This window comes from Cloeon dipterum, chromosome 4 (genome assembly GCF_949628265.1).
Source record: "Cloeon dipterum chromosome 4, ieCloDipt1.1, whole genome shotgun sequence".
NCBI classification, from domain to species: Eukaryota; Metazoa; Arthropoda; class Insecta; order Ephemeroptera; family Baetidae; genus Cloeon; species Cloeon dipterum.
The window spans coordinates 11,550,247-11,566,693 of NC_088789.1; the positions used below are offsets into that span (position 1 = coordinate 11,550,247).

The following is a 16,447-nucleotide window of genomic DNA, read 5'->3' on the forward strand; positions in this document are numbered from 1 at the left end:
GTTTCTATTTCAAAATATTTTCTATCTAGTTTCAAAAAATTATTTTTCAATCAGGTGTCTTGAGGCGATTCATAGAGAATAAGTTAGCACACAATACAAAATAAAAAACCATCGCCAGGATACTTCGTCCATGTTAAGCAATTATTCCTTCTTGTCTGCGGCGCACGAAAGAGCTTTTATATCTCCATTTTACAGCCATACGTGCAAAATTTCAGGCAGACCATAATTTTCGCTCGGTTGAAGCGCAGCTCTGGGCTGAACGAACTATCTCTAACACCAACTGCGCATGCCGGTGCCAAATAATAGCGCCTTAGCCGCCGGTTTATGTTCCTTTTCTGATGAAATAAATAATGGCACTGCACCGCTGAACTGAGGAAGTTGCCTTAAAACATGGCCCTGTGCTCAAAACGCGAGCGTTCGAATTGTTATATCACATCAGCAACGTCGTGCCCGAATATTAATGCCGGTTTTTATGGCCGTCGTTAACTGTTTGTCGGTAGAAAGAAGGGAGCCTCGGGTAATGATTGATTGCATAATTTTAATCAGACAAAATACTTGCCGAAATTTTAATAAAGAAACGTTGTGAAAAATGCTAATTTTTACTTTCAACTTGGCATTTTAATTAGGAATGCCATAGAGGCAATATAATATTATTTTAAAACTGCTTTTAGTTGCAATTCATTGGTTAATTTTTACTTTTACTGTGTTTCTTCAGTTCTTTCATAAATTGAACTATGGTCAATGAAACCTCCTCTTTGACCATATTGACTCAATTGATGGTTGTTAAGAGTAAATCCCTTGTTTCTTCACAAAACGGTTGTGTCGGCTTTACGGGAACTCCACTTGTCGCAATCATGACTTTCGCAATCAAATCTCCCGTTTAGAAAAAGCATCGTCAAACACTCGAAACGGCCAAAACAGTGAGCAAACAAAAACCGACCCCCCTCAAAGATTCGTTGGCACCGAGGAAGACTCTAAAGACGCCTGGCTTGGCTAGCCATAACCAAAATGAGCCAGTTTTTCCTCACGCTCCCTCCAGGCTCGTGTGTGTGTATTATTTTTACCCTTGATGGAATATAAAGGACGTAAAAAGCATAGCGATGCTGTTGCCTGGCTTCTCGCGGCCAGGCACGCAAGAGACTCTCGATTTTGAAGCAAGAGGCTTCTCCTTTCCTTTCGCCCGTGCGAGTCTGCGTTCGACGTGGCGGCGCAGCTGTCAGATTTTAATCACGCCGCAAATCAAATTACCTTGCTCTCCGCAACTTCGCCAAACGAACGAACGAGTGAGCAAGCAAGCGCTGTTCTCTTGTTGTGATTATTGATCAAATGGCACGCATGATTTGATTGCGTCGAAGCAGCGAAAGGTGCTCTCTGACCTTTTTCAACGGGTAATCGTATTATTCTTCCCGCTGCAGCTTGATTGTGGCTGCTGTCTATTTTTAGGCCTAAGCTGATTGTGAAAATTTGAGTTTGATTGAAATAGGCAGGACTAAATGGATAGTGGAAATCTACTAATTGCATGATGTGCATGGGAGTTGGTGACTCTGATGCAACCAAACCGTTTACTATTTGTATTAATCGCTTCTTGCACAAATAGAGCAAATGGCAATTTAATTAAGAAATCCATGAGAATTCAAGGCGTATATTATAATGTGTACATAACAAGGCGTTTTTGCTTAAGTGTATTGAAAGGAGAGACCAGGAAACGGCATTCCTGTTAGCCTGATTGCTGGAATGTTGAACTCCTTTGTTGGTCACATGATACTTTGGAATAAGTAGTAGCAGAGCCAACAAAGGTATAAAATGCAACAAATAGCCCTACAGTTAGTGCAAAAATCAATGTTGGTTATTAGTGTTAATTCAACAAATTCATCCCATGACTTTTTCCCTCGAGTAAAAATTTCCTCTCGAGTTATTTTTCAATTTTGTTAGATGAAGTATAGACGAAGACGAGACAAGGATAGTATCAGGACCCTGATAGTTTGGTGGCTTTTTTGTTTTTGTTTTTTATTGGTTGGAAGTATATCACTTCATGAAATAGGGCTTCGGGTAAAAGCCGAAAGTTATAGTCGTCCGTAATAAAGACGATAACCTTTGAGGTAAACGTCCGGCATTTCAATCCATCATGAAAACAAGGACCTCGTTAGGATTTTCCAGTAGAATGAAAAATTAACTTTGACCCAAAAAGATCAGAATGTCGATTCCCATTATCTATACTTCTCTTAAGTTCATATTGTGATTTTGATTTTCCCTATTTGAAACAATCAGACGATTCTAACAATAAGGTATCTATCACTAAACTTCTTGAATTCCTTGTTTAAACGTTTTACCTCAATATTTTCTTGCCGACACAGTGAACTGATAAGAAAGAGGATCTCGGCAGGTCCATTTCATTGTTTGAAGCCAGCTGCGCGGTGAAAGGAATCGGAACGAAAGTTGCCGGCCGGCTTTCGTGAACTCTTGGCACCCGGACGATTTTTCAACGGCGCTTTTTTACGAGGCGGCTCAGTTGCACCACTTGGGAGGAAACCTATCTGCTTGCACGTAATGTCGAATATACGTGTGATTGCCGTGTCGTGGCTGACATTGGGGACCGAATTAGTAAAATCAAGTTACGTGAGCAGCGGCTCGCAATCTCATTACCCCTTAGTGGCCGCAGATTACGTATTTCAACTAGACATACTACTACTGTTTCACAAACATTTCGCAAGCAGCAAGCATAACTAGTCGAAAGTTGGTTATTAAACTCGATCGGATGGCGATTGACTGGACGAATAATTTCTCACGCAAAATTTGCATTCGGCGTAAAACCTGTTGGATTCAGCCGGGCCATTGAGCCCAGCCGTCGGGCGAGGGTGGTGGTGCAACCCGATGGACGCGATCGATCCTCCTTCGCCGGCTGGCTGGCTCTCGCTGGCTGACTCACTCGGGCTGCCGGAGCCGGTCGGTTCCTGCGCGCGACAATTTGTTTGCATCGCCTTACATAATTCGACCAAACTGCGACGCAGTTGGCTGCGGGTGTTGCCCCCGCGAAATGTTTGTGCTTTCGTCCGCGGCAGACACCCACACGTAGACGTTTGTTTAGAAATGCACCAGGGCTTTTGATGTTACGGGAACACGACGCAATATTTGCAAAGAACTGCTAAGGCCACGGTTAAATATTTTCGTCAAACACCCTCTTTCGTGTTAGTTACCGGTTATTTTACACCTTGTTAGTTATTCAACAATCAAATTTTAAATTAATTTTCAGTGTGTCAATATTGCTTTTGGGTTATGTTTGTCAGGAAGTGTTAAATCATGTTTCGCTCAATGGGTGTTTTTACTTTTGCTCAGTTTAACCTTCAAGTTCTTTGCGACAGACGTCACAAAAAACGCTGCCGCAAGTGTTTGCAGAAATGCAGAAGAAAATTCCTGATATACGCAAACGTACATTATTTCAGAACAGTTAAAACCTACAGCTATGCGTCTATATTTTCTCAATATTTGCTTTACAACTTCTTGAATCGAAATCGATTTTAAACTAACGTTCAGTGTTTCATTTTATTGAAGTAGTTTCTTATTGAAAAATATACCAAGGGCATGAAACATTTATTCAGAGTGTAGTTTTTACAAAAACATCACTTGACCGGGAGAGTAAAGGGGGTTTTATTAATACTCTTTTTGTTGTTCGAACACATGGTCTTTGTCTAACGTCTTGTATTTTTGCGCTGCAGAAAGTGCAGCTCATATTAACTCAAATTATAAACTGTCGGAGTTTGGATTTTTAAGCTTTGTGGCTCTGAAATGTTCATATATATGGCAAGCTTTTTTCAATCACATCGTTATTGCCTTGAGGCTTGATCAGTAGCTCGTCTGAAGGGAAAGTTTTTGGAATGGTCCGACGTAATTACACGACGCATTGCGATTTCCTCTGCGGAGTCTTGAAGTCGATTCGCCGTCAAAATAATTGGCCAATCTCGCTGTGCGCCTAAGAAAGAACAAATGATCAAGTTTTGCGCGAAAAGATGGCCGGGCGAGGTCGGACCGTCGCCGTTCCAAGTTACGCAAGCAGCGCGCAGAGTTTGCAAAGCAAAGCGGGCAGCATCCGTTAAGCGAGCGATTCACGTTGGCCTGGCAGCTAGAATGCAGGTTTAATTAGCAAACGGCGGCTGCTGGTTCGAGTGGCGGTGATTCAGCATTATAAAGAAATCGCCTCCGCACATTGTGTACGTTCGTTCGCATTCAAATCGAATTGACCCAGTAATCTGCGATAGCAATTTCACCGTGGCAAACACACGGGCAGCGAGCGACAGGGGAAATCAACAGACTCGAATTTGATGTCAATCAATAATAAGCAGCTCGAAATACCATTTATTATGCGAGTGTGTTCGCCCGCACTAAAGTAGTCGTCAGTCAGCCGACCGCGTTTCGCGCACTCTCATGATGGTAGATTAATTTTTCACCATTCCGTGTGTGTGTGCTCTCGTTTTAACGATTGAAATGTTGTCTCCGGAGGCGGTTTACGGACACAAACCAGTTTTTCCTTGCCTTGGAAAAGTGGACGGATTGTGATGAAATTATGATAGTATTCGATCTGTAATTATAGATATTGAGATTGAATCCCCTTGTTAGATAACGCCTCAGAGCAGTTGGGTTGATTTTTTCGGCGGTCGAAATGGTCCTGACAACGCATGTTTGGACTTTTGCCAGTGAGAGTTTAGCTCAGTGCAACTCTTGTTTTTTGCATTGCCCGAATTTTTGGCAGCAACCCGAAACCTTTGAGTAATAAATGGAAGAAGGGCCGGTCGCTCGTTGATAAATGTCAATTGCCTTTCGTTATTGTTTCTCTTATTGCTTGCTTATAACAACATCATCGCGCCACCAAGCTGCCAAGCTGAATACCCAGTCAAACGGCTTGAGTGCCGTCAAGCAGGAAGTCTGCTTATAAACTTGTCACTTTAATTTTGATTTCTAGTTCTATTTGTAGTTGTATCCTTTCGCCTCGCGTTTGGTTTTTCGTCGATGCCAAAAAGAGGTGTATTTTCCGCCCAAACAATTTTTCTTTGCACAACGTTGTCATTCTTATCGCGTATAGGTTTCGAACTGAATATATCGTAGGTTTGACTGGCAAAGGAAATGAGTTTTATGACATTGACTTCATTTCTGAATTAGTAAGCTAGTCAGCCTCACTAATTGCAGCAATTTGCGTGGTGACCCTGGAAGTTTCACCGCCACCCCGAGCGTTGTCAGCGCCGCCCCAACCCACGCATGTTGATGAAACATTAATCAAGAATTATCAGGCTACCGGTATCAAATTTCCGCGCATCGATTTTGCTATCCAAAAATATCAAATAAAAGAGGCCAGCCGAGACGGCAGTCAGTATATGGTCGATAATTCACAAGTGGGCACGAACCAAAGGACAAAACAGGGCAAATAACAGGCCCAACGAAATATCGAGCGACACACATGCCCAAATTAGTTCCACAAATGCGTCCTCATTCTGGCAGTTTGGGTTAAAATGATGTTATTAAAGCTGGCTCAACCGAAATCGCGACGGTTGCACCACCAAGAGGGAAAACCGGCTCGCCAGGCAGTCAGCCAGCGGCGCGCGCTTTTCACCCTTGAAAAAGAGCATGCATAGCACCCCGTGTAGGCCTCGCCTACCCCTTCCCGCCCCCTTCCACCCCAAGCCGCGCATGCATGAATGAATGAGTCATAAGGGGTTGCACAAATATTACAAAGAGTAAGAGGAAACCGGTTGTCTAATCCACCGAAGCCTCCAAAAGTGTTAAAAAATTGCATGCATAATCTTTTGAAGCATTCGATCTCTCTACCCTTCCTGACCCCACGCATTCCTATTGATTTTTTGCTCCCAAAACGATTCGTCCCTTTCCCCCTCGACACATATGAAAACCGACTGTGCCCTATCTATCTGACCGGTTATTGCACAATGTGTTGCAGGGAATGCATGACATGTTCATATCACCCCAGCATTCCGGCACAACAAGTAGCAGTGGGGCTAGCATCATTAGTGCAGCAGGAACGACCGGCACCTCTACATCTTCAGGAGTGCACAACCACTACCAGCTCCACCCTCAGCATATCATCAGCCACAAGAAGCGCAAGCTAGAGCACGGCCAAGTCGAGTATCTAAACGGCACTTCTGCTGTAGCCAACGATACGACCACCTTCGCCCAGTCATCAGCGTACTCTCAAACATCAGTGGTACAACCTCACTTTCATCGTTCGAGGTCGCACCACAAGAACTCGCCTAATGGTGCTGCAGGTTTGCTGCCACAGAACTTCATCAGAGCATCCACAATTAAGCTTTTAGACACATACCAGCGCTGCGGCCAGAAAGTGAGTTCATTTTATTTAATCCCAAAGCATTCCAAATTTCGAAGCTCTTTGAACCGAGAGTTTCCAAAAAGAAAGATCAAAACAGTAAATTATTGCTATGCTTCCGCAGTTAATTGTCAGATTCGCGCTATTCTTATATGAACCTGTAAATCGATCGTTAGGTTGGCACTAAACTTGAAACCAACAAATTTTTTAAAAAAACATCAGCAAGCAGCAAATGGTTGCAACAATTTTCAATTTTGGTCACAAGAAGTGCAAGCTAGAGCATGGCCAAGTCGAATATTTATCTGGTATCTGAACGGACCAGGACCATCCTTCGCTCAGTCATCAAACATCAAAATGACTCATTGTATCCCACTAAATTTTTTTAAAGACGAAACAAAGTCAACACCATTAGCTACACAAGTTGCAATAATTGTTTGCTGAAAGTTCACTTGCCGCCGAAAGTTTAGACTGGTGGGTCACCGTTTCCCGCCATTTAATTTGAAAGGTACTGAAAAGAAACATGATAAAAATATGAATGTTTTTTAATAACGATTTTATCGATTTTTTCGTTCAATTGTCGGGAAAAACTTCGATTTTAAAATCGTTTTAAATTAGCTATGTTAAAAAAGGGCTGATCTGCGCAACAGCCTTGAATTCTAGGTTCTTTTGCAGATCAGTCCCAAAATGGACAGAGTCCCAGAAAAATCGATTGTGAGAATCGATTTAAATTTGGGCAAGTTGACTACTGACCAAGCCACTTTAACAGCGCCTTTGGATACTCTCGGTTCGAGCGTGGTACTCAAAAGGTTGGAAAACCAACATTTCGCTTAACTGACTCCATTTTTGACAATCCCCATGGCCCGTATTAAACATAATCCTTTAAAGAGGAAGTCGGAATCCGATCGTGACGGGAATGAGACGGGCTCTGGCCCAGAATCTACAGCCACGGCACCGACAAGTACGACAACTGCCGCCGTCGCGTCGGCGGCAATCCCTGGCAATGGAGGAAAGGGCACGACCGCGACGGTGGCCAACACGACGGCCAGCACGAGCAACGGTGTGGAGGGCGACTACCAGCTTGTACAGCACGAGGTGCTCTACTCAATGACCAACCAATATGAGGTCCTCGAGTTTCTCGGCCGAGGCACCTTTGGACAGGTGGTCAAATGTTGGAAAAAGGGCACGAGTGAGATAGTAGCCATCAAGATTCTCAAGAACCACCCCTCTTACGCCAGACAAGGACAAATCGAAGTAATGACGTGCATTGTTGGGTTTTAAACTCGTCTTAATTATCTGTTCCTTTAGGTTAGTATTTTGTCTAGACTTAGCCAAGAGAATGCTGATGAATTCAACTTCGTTCGAGCTTACGAGTGCTTTCAGCACAAAAGCCACACTTGCTTGGTTTTTGAGATGTTGGAACAAAATCTCTATGACTTTCTCAAGCAAAACAAATTCAGCCCTCTGCCCCTCAAATTCATCCGTCCGATTTTGCAACAAGTCCTGACAGCCCTGCTGAAATTAAAGGTGTGTATGTGTATTCCATGGATTGTTCATATTCTGAATATCATGGTTTGTCAGCAGTTACCAGCAGCATATTTCAAGGTGTTCAAAATATTTGTTGTTTTGTGATATTTATTTAATTACCAATTTATTTGATAAAAAAACCACACTAGTTTGGCTAAACTCTACAAGGAAATTAATTAACCCCACATTTTACACTTCTCAGATAGAATCAATCTTATGCCCTATCCTACCGTGAAGAAAGTCCTCCAAAGCGCAGAGTTTATTATTCATTCGTTAATTTTAAATTTCATAAATGAGCACAGCTTGTCAGAATTAGATTAATGCAAACCTTTATTAAATCCTACAGCATTTAAGCAGTTGAAACTTGACTGTCTTACAATAATTGAATTGTCGAACAGAGTATTAAGCAGTGAGTTTTTGTGATTTTTTTTCACTTAAATCAACACAAAATAGAAAAACAACCATAGCTGCATTTTTGTTGTTTATTCTTGATGCAAAATCTTCAAAAAACTTAATTGCATTTGAATGATTGTGCAATCGCAAGCCCTGCTGAATCTTCTATTTAATTTTAGCAACTGGGCCTGATCCATGCTGACCTCAAGCCAGAGAACATCATGCTAGTAGATCCTGCGAGGCAGCCGTACAGAGTAAAAGTGATTGATTTTGGCAGTGCTTCTCACGTGAGCAAGGCAGTATGCAATACTTATCTGCAAAGCCGCTACTACAGAGCTCCTGAGATCATCTTGGGTATGTCCCAAAGACACCGTATGGCAACAAGAAGTAGGAATACGCATTTGAATACCCCTGATTGATGGGAGCTGTTGAGATAAAAAAATCCAACACTCGTTGAAATTATATTAAGATCATCCCTCCAGCATAGTTGCGAATGCGAGCTGAGGGTCGGCCTGATAAACATCCATTGACATGGTAATTTTTGTTTGCAGGGTTGCCCTTCTGTGAAGCGATTGACATGTGGTCACTTGGATGCGTGGTCGCCGAGTTGTTTCTCGGTTGGCCTCTATATCCAGGCTCCTCCGAGTACGATCAAATCCGGTACATCAGCCAAACGCAGGGTCTCCCTACAGAACACATGCTGAACAGTGCATCTAAGACGACCAAGTTCTTCTACAGAGATATGGATAGTACATACCCATTCTGGAGACTGAAAACTCCTGAGGAGCATGAAGCAGAAACTGGTGCGCAATCAACATTTTATTTTGGAAAGCTTTATTTTGAAATGCGTTTTGCTCTAGGAATCAAATCGAAAGAGGCCCGAAAGTACATATTCAATTGCATAGACGACATTGGGCAAGTAAATGTGCCCACCGACCTTGAAGGAGGTGAATTACTTGCTGAGAAAGCTGACAGGAGAGAATTCATCGATCTTCTTAAGAGAATGCTCACAATGGACCAGGTATCTTCAGTTTAATCCAAAAAGCTCAAAGCGCTCACACCAATATTTTAGGAGAGACGTACCACTCCAGGGGAAGCCCTCAACCACCACTTTGTCACGCTGGCACATTTGGTTGACTACGCGCACTGCAACAATGTTAAAGCTGGTGTCCACATGATGGGGGTTTGCAGAACTAACAGCTTCAGCTCAACCACCAGCCACCAGTCCTCGCAAGCACCGCCATTGGTCGCCAATTTTGTTCCAAACTCAAGCGGCAATGTCACTCTTACATTTAACAACCAGTTAAGCAACCAGGTACGCAGTCACATTCATTCAATGTATTATTTCCAATCTCTTAATTCACCAGTTGCGTAAGCCCTTAGTGTTTGATTCCACCAATAGATGGTGCCAGTGGTTTCGTTTGATATTAATAAACTTCCGTTGTTATTTAAGACTCAATCCTGCTGCTGTGCAATCTGCTTCAAGAATTATTTCTTTAGAGGTACTGAAAACAAAAATCAGTCCAGCCATTTGCTGTAGAAACTTCACGGTTCTGCGGCGATTGGCGTAACCTATTTTGGGTTTTCAGTGCGTCAAAAGAAAACATCTTAATTAAGAATGCACAATGACCAGGAATCGCAGCGGAAGTGCCTTAAAATCAAAAGTATACAGTAGCGCTATCTGTTGGATGCGTCAAACACTATAGGCTTGCACTACTGATGAATTGGTAAAATGTGATATTCTTGGTGCACCTGGTTAACCCGAAACAGAAAAATGCCCGAACAGAAAAATGGATGGCCTGAAAATTAGTGACATGAAATTTGAAGTGAAATCTGATCATTTTATGCGTTTTTGAAGTATTACAAAATGATTTTCTGGAAATCTGATTGCCAAGATGCTAGGCGTGAAGTTATTAATTAGTCAGCCGTCCCCGAGTTTGCCTAAATTACTTTTGTAGTTAAAAAAGAATGTCACATTTAATATACTGCGTAATAATGAATAATTTACTCAGAGAAATCAAGATAATTGGATGAGGAGTTTTGATATTGCTCATTAGCCTGCAGTTAACACTATGGGATGCTGTTATTTTTTCCAAACTCCATTTTGTGGACCCTGTCTACTAATACATACTTTATAAACGTAACTTTTGAATTTCATTTTATATATTGAGATTCAAATTTTCTTTAAATCAGGCAACTTCATATATTAAATGAGCTAGAAGCTAGGTAAGGGTTTTTTCAACATTTATTTTCCCTTTTCGTTATTCAAGGAAGAGGCATATATCTGGCACTGAAAAATGAAGAGATAATCTTTTTTCGGGCAAAGCGTTTTCAGAGCAACAATTTTTGGGCATTCCATTTTCGGGTTCTCATATTTGATTGGTAGGAAATAATGTCTCATTTGAATCAAAGTTATTTGTATAACTTTGAATATTAAAATGTGTATAGCATATCTTTTTTCACATTAATTATTTTCCTTTTCAGTACCAACTGTACAATGGCCGATCAGTCGCTCGACAGTACACCAGTGCCGCAAGACCAGAGCATTTCCCGCATTCACTTGTTCCTTCCATTCTTTGTCAACCCAACTATCAAGGCATGGGTTCTCCAACCAAAGTAGTTGTGGCGCAGCAACCACCACAATTGCAAATCCAGCCTCCGCCAGCTATACTCTCGCAGCCGCAGCAGCAGTACGTGCCTGTATCAATGGTTGAGCCCGGTGGCAGACAAATGCTGTTGACGGTAAATTTTGCCTCTATGAATTAATTTAGCAAGCTATAATTTTGCATCTCTGGTTACAGAACGCAGTTCAGACGACTTGGGCTGCCAACAGGCAGATGGCGATTGTGCCATCGTGGCAGCAAATCGCGCCACAACACGCGGCCATTCAGCAGCCCCTTCTGTCAGAAGCTGCAGATTGGGCGCGTCCTCTACTTCTAGATTCCAGCTCGCTGATATCGCAGCGTTCCATGTTTCCTGTGGAAGTGTCTGAAGTTTACGATCCAATGGTAGAGCAGCAACACGCGGCAACATCTGTCATGCAGCAGGCTCATCATCTCACACCACAGCAAGCTACCCAGACATGGACCGCGTCAAAGAGAGGAAACAAGAGCTCAAGTAGCCAGATGCACCACCATCATCACCATCAGTCGTCTTCTCACCACGGGCACCACATATTGAGCAACAACCACCTTACTGTGCCGATCAGCCACAGACCAGACAAGAAGGAGGCGACGCAACTCAGTCCTGTCAAAAAGAGGGTCAAGGAAGGCACGCCTCCATCAGGTATTTTTATAAAACTTCATTGATACAATAGATGGAGTGCTAATAAACGTAAACTTATTGCTAGAACGTCGCTCAGTCTTTTGGATTTGATACTTTAATTTTTTTTATTAGATTATTAATATATCGGCAAAGGATTGCATCAGCTAATGCATTGCAGTCACTTTGAATTTTAAACTCTATGATAAGATTAAAAATATTTAAATTTTCTTATCAATGCCTCCTTTCTCTGCAGATACGTGCAACTATTCTAGAGCAAGAGGGTCTCCTCCATTTGCTGTTTCTACCCTCAGTTGGGAACCGCAAACAATCCCGCAGCAGGTTGTTAGCACGAAACAGGAGCACATTGGCAGTAGTCAGCAGGGCTCTGGTCCAGCAAGGCAACAGACTATTACTATCCACGACACTCCTTCTCCAGCCGTCTCTGTCATCACCATCTCGGACAGTGAAGATGAGGCAACGCCGACTAAGTGGTGAGTTTTCTTCCATACATATTATCCACGTATTTTGCCGAACGTCTTGAAATTCTGTCTAGGGATGCATGAGGCAGGAATTGCTTTGTGCAGTGTTTTAACCTTATTGTAATACTCAAACCGGGAAGATGTATCATTTCTTTAGGCAAGCTTGGGACATAGAACTCGCTCTTTGCAAAATAATCAAATGAAGCAAATCAACATCCAAATTTTTAGGGTTTTAATATAGCCAATTAAATTTTGACCGTGACACATTTTATGCGACACTCGCGACACTGTTAAATCATTTAAATGATTTCAACATGTTACACGGTGTGGATGTGATGTGTTGTAGTTGCAAAGATAGGGACTGTTCTGCTTGCCACCACGGCGATGAACTGAGTGAGACGTGCCATATTGCTGATGGCAGTGGCGTTTCCTCATCATCTGGAATGCTGTGTCCCAACAGGTAGTTTACGCCCATCTAAACACATACACTCAAATACCTTGTTGGTTGCTTTGTACTGATCATCACACTTACAACTTGCTCTTTTGTTGGTTAATCACTGATTAAACAACTTGGCTGATACTGTGCGCAGCATACTGCTGTTCTGGTTGGTCGGTTGGTCACTGTGATGTCGCAGACCCTTACTCACTTTGGTCATGCATTTTCACATGCTTGCAAGGCATGGTGTCCCTTTCACCTGTTATCAGAATAACATAATTATATAATCAACGATTTACAATTAGAATAATGGCAATCTTCCCTTATGGTATATGTGAATGCCGTGTTGCAACCTAAAGATATCGCTCACAAAATTTCTAAATTTTGAAATGCTTCTGCAAGAATTGAAATGATACACCTGCATGCACGGTTTCCGGTGTAAATTGCCTCCACTGTGTCAGAACAAGAATTATATGACAAGGAAAAGGGATGTAACCAGAAGCAAGTGAATCAAAAGACTGTACAGTTATTATTCACGTTTTTGGCTTGATCTTGAGGCTGGTTAGGGATTATGTTATTTACCATATATATGTACATTATATACAAATACATTAACTGAATGTTCCAATATTTTTTCGCATTTGAGAAATTTAAATATTTAAGGCGGACACGTTTTTATTGCCTGCATAATCAACACGTTTTAATGTAAGCTAATTTGTAACATTTCCATGGCAAATAATTTCAACATAGTTAATAATCCAACATTGCTCCTTTTTGTGTATCCTTTCCTCTCCCCTGGCAAATTACTAACTCATTTTCTGCTAAATATATGTGTCGCGCTTGCAACTGACCCTCAGCATGTGAGCTTACACTGACTTTGATATTTAATGTTGCAGCTCTCAGCCGCCTGCCACTGTGAATGAAGCCAAACCCTCAATGGTTAACGGACCGACCGTGGTCACAAAGGCAGCAAGGAAGAACGTAATTTCCTGTTTCACTGTTGGCGACAGCGACGAAGAGCATCGAAGCCCGGCCAAACTTCATAGTCAGAACAACTTTGTTAGTGGATCTTTGCCCACCTTGAGAGAGGTCAAGCATGAGGTTAAACACGAACCACAAATAAGGTAAAACCCCTGATTTGTTAACATTTTGTCAGGGTTTACTTAAAAATCAAATGGTAAGAATTAAAGTAATCTTATTAACTGAACCCATTTCTCGGCAGTTCAAACTACTCGAATGGAGCGTCTCAATCGCAGAAGAAAAGACTTCTGGCCAAAGCTCAGTCTGAATGCGTGATCAACAGCGTTGCCACCAAGCAAGAACCAGGAGTGTCTCAACAGAATGTGTATGACAACGGTGCTGGCCTTCCCCCAAGGGATTACATAAGGAACACAAACAACATCCAGCTTAACTGCCAGCCAGGGACAACTTGCAGCAGCGGCAGTAGTGCCAGCGCTAGCTCGCAGGAGTTTGTCTTTTATCGGTAAATTTATATCAATTTTTTGCTCACAATGAAAGAGTTGGCAGTACAAAAATCTTCCCGTGTAAGCTAAGTCAAATGTTGAAACCAACTTTTTTTTCAACTGAAACTGAGTGAAGTGCTTCCAATGCTTTACCTTTCCAAAATTCCCTTTGTAAGTTTAGCTAAGTCGTGTATAATTTTATTGCAATATTTTTAAACTCTGTGCATAGACTTGATTTTTTTGTAAATTACTAACTTTTTTAAAACAGGGATCAAATGGCCCCGCCGGTTGCTCACTCAAGAGAGATCCACCCTCATGAGGTGGTGTACCGCGAACCAGTCATCACGCAGCAGCCGCAGTCTGTTGTGCCACCTGCCCACAAAAGGGAAATCAACAGGGAGGCCGTGGTCACAACAAGCCACAGGGACTATCACATGCCTGCAGCCGTGCACAAAGAGTATATCCTACCTCCTGCAGCGCATACAACGCGGTCAGATTTGCAACGAGAGTCGCACATCGCAAACAAGTCGTGGCAGCCAGGCGGCCAGCAGGTTCAAAATGCCTACAGGTATGTATAATGAGGTCTTTTAAGCCAGTTTAAAGTCACATCATCTTGTTAAAATTCCATGGCTCGAAACTTGAACGGCAAAGAATTTGCTTTTAGTATTGCTCCTGGCTAGATTCATCACATTAAGTATGTTTTTGTTGTGCTTGATTTTAGACAAAGGATGCAGAAACGAGGATGCGTAGTGTACGTGCCGACTGGAGGCCCTGAAAATGAGTATATCAGGTGCAGTTCCCCTTTGAGTGATATTGAGTGCATTGTTATTGATGATTAATCCCTGGGACACTCATCAACTGATCAGACCAAACAGCTTCCTTGGCCATGCCATGGCTGTTTTTCATTCAAATCATGTGCATAACTTTAAACTTCATTAAAAACAAAATTAACGAATGTTTTCATTAATTTATACCCTCACTCTCACTACAAGTCTCATTTGATTGATAATTTTTTTTCTTTGTATCTTGCAGTGTTCTCTGGAAAATTGATCTAGCTTGTACGCTTTCAATCCATTCATACATTTACATTATCGCTTTTTGCTTTGGGGGAAAGCTTAATCCAAATCTAATCATCACTATTGCCATTAAATTTATGTGTGTACACAAAGTTACATCATTCATGCTTCATCAATTACCAACATGCACAATTCCATTAATCATGGTTTGGTGCCACTACTTATCACTGCTTACTACACCACCTCTTTTCTACTTGATAGTAATTACTATTGACAGATTGATAGTTGAGAAATTGCTCATCAAGCAAATTTTTTACATGATTACAGTAACTATCTAGGAAAACCATCTAGTTATGAATATGGATAGTACAGATTGGGATCTGACAGTTGGACGAGAATCCTGTTACCCTATGAATAGAATTTTATTGGGGCGTATCAGGATTGTCCTATCCTAATCTCTACTATCCTCAGTCGTCCTAGACATTTATTGGATGTAAATCTTTTGTAATATTGTGAACACACTGCAAATGCAATCATGCCGATTTGGCCTCTTCTAATTTTTGCAGTGCTAGGTTCATTATAGAATCAAAATATTATTAAGAATCCAAATTGATTGTTCCAAAAAAATATAGGATGTTAAAAATATTTTATTTTGCCACCTTTTTCCCTTAAGTTTAGTTTGCATTATATCATAGAAATCTGTGTGTAATATTTAGAAATTGAAAATAAACTTTAGTTAATGAATAAACGTGTTGTAGAGTAGATTGTTATTATTTACTTTTCTTAGTCCTTCATTATCAGTTGTCAAAACATTCATCATCATTTCCTACTTGTTTTTCGTGATAGGTAGGGAAGGCTTGGAGAAGGTTGCAACTTTTGCAACATGGGCTTATTGTAAGAATTTTGCATTATTTTCATTGTTTCAGCCGTCACGCCAGTGCTGCCCACCTATCACCCCAGCCGATAACTCACGCTGGTGCGCCCAGCAGGTTGTCGCCGCAACACCCTCTCGTGGCGGGGCAGCCACTTTACCACCAACCTGAACTCTACAGAAGACCGCCTGTGTATGTTGGTGTCACGCACACACAGCAAACATTTCTGCCAGCTGGTCACCAAGTAGCATCATACACATCAGGGTGAGCTGTGACATCTTAATTTTGTCACAAGAGTTTCTGGGGTATGTGGGGTGTACCAAGGTCAATGATGATTTTTGAGTCTTAAAAATATATTTGGAACTGCTAGTTTTGCGAAAGATAAAAAACAATTTAAGTTTTAACCATTTGGGATCAAGATGTGGTTATGAATCAGTTAGCGTCCTGGAACGTTTTTGTTACTCGATTAGTAAACACTTCAGAAAATTGGTTTGTCTTGAAGCAATAACTTAACAAACACTAACAGCAAAGCTACCCATAGCTTTGCTGAGGCACAAATTTACAGGCTGACATGGCCTTGTTAGGCTAACACAGCAGCTTATTGTGCAATAGTTCTCTTAATTTTAATTTTTCTTTAAATTAAACTTTCAATATATTTATTTATTTTTATTGATT

The 16,447-nt window shown here is 41.6% G+C and overlaps 1 protein-coding gene across 5 annotated transcripts in view; it reads left to right on the forward strand.

Annotated features, from left to right (window-relative positions):
• Hipk (Homeodomain interacting protein kinase) overlaps positions 1 to 16,447 on the forward strand; it is a 28,446-nt gene that overhangs the window by 5,562 nt on the left and 6,437 nt on the right. Inside the window, exons 1-17 of one of the 5 annotated variants that reach the window (XM_065487466.1) lie at positions 2,387 to 2,544; positions 5,942 to 6,340; positions 7,211 to 7,576; positions 7,631 to 7,849; positions 8,422 to 8,629; positions 8,794 to 9,045; positions 9,103 to 9,263; positions 9,315 to 9,557; positions 10,727 to 10,984; positions 11,044 to 11,527; positions 11,760 to 11,997; positions 12,332 to 12,445; positions 13,318 to 13,545; positions 13,644 to 13,904; positions 14,153 to 14,452; positions 14,606 to 14,674; positions 15,827 to 16,036. In XM_065487466.1, coding sequence (XP_065343538.1) covers positions 5,945 to 6,340; positions 7,211 to 7,576; positions 7,631 to 7,849; positions 8,422 to 8,629; positions 8,794 to 9,045; positions 9,103 to 9,263; positions 9,315 to 9,557; positions 10,727 to 10,984; positions 11,044 to 11,527; positions 11,760 to 11,997; positions 12,332 to 12,445; positions 13,318 to 13,545; positions 13,644 to 13,904; positions 14,153 to 14,452; positions 14,606 to 14,674; positions 15,827 to 16,036 — 4,007 coding nt within the window. In that variant the 5' untranslated portion in view covers positions 2,387 to 2,544; positions 5,942 to 5,944. Of the gene's footprint in view, positions 1 to 2,386; positions 2,545 to 5,941; positions 6,341 to 7,210; positions 7,577 to 7,630; positions 7,850 to 8,421; positions 8,630 to 8,793; positions 9,046 to 9,102; positions 9,264 to 9,314; positions 9,558 to 10,726; positions 10,985 to 11,043; positions 11,528 to 11,759; positions 11,998 to 12,331; positions 12,446 to 13,317; positions 13,546 to 13,643; positions 13,905 to 14,152; positions 14,453 to 14,605; positions 14,675 to 15,826; positions 16,037 to 16,447 lie in introns of those variants that run through there. The other 4 variants (XM_065487465.1, XM_065487467.1, XM_065487468.1 and 1 more) reach the window with 4 other exon arrangements.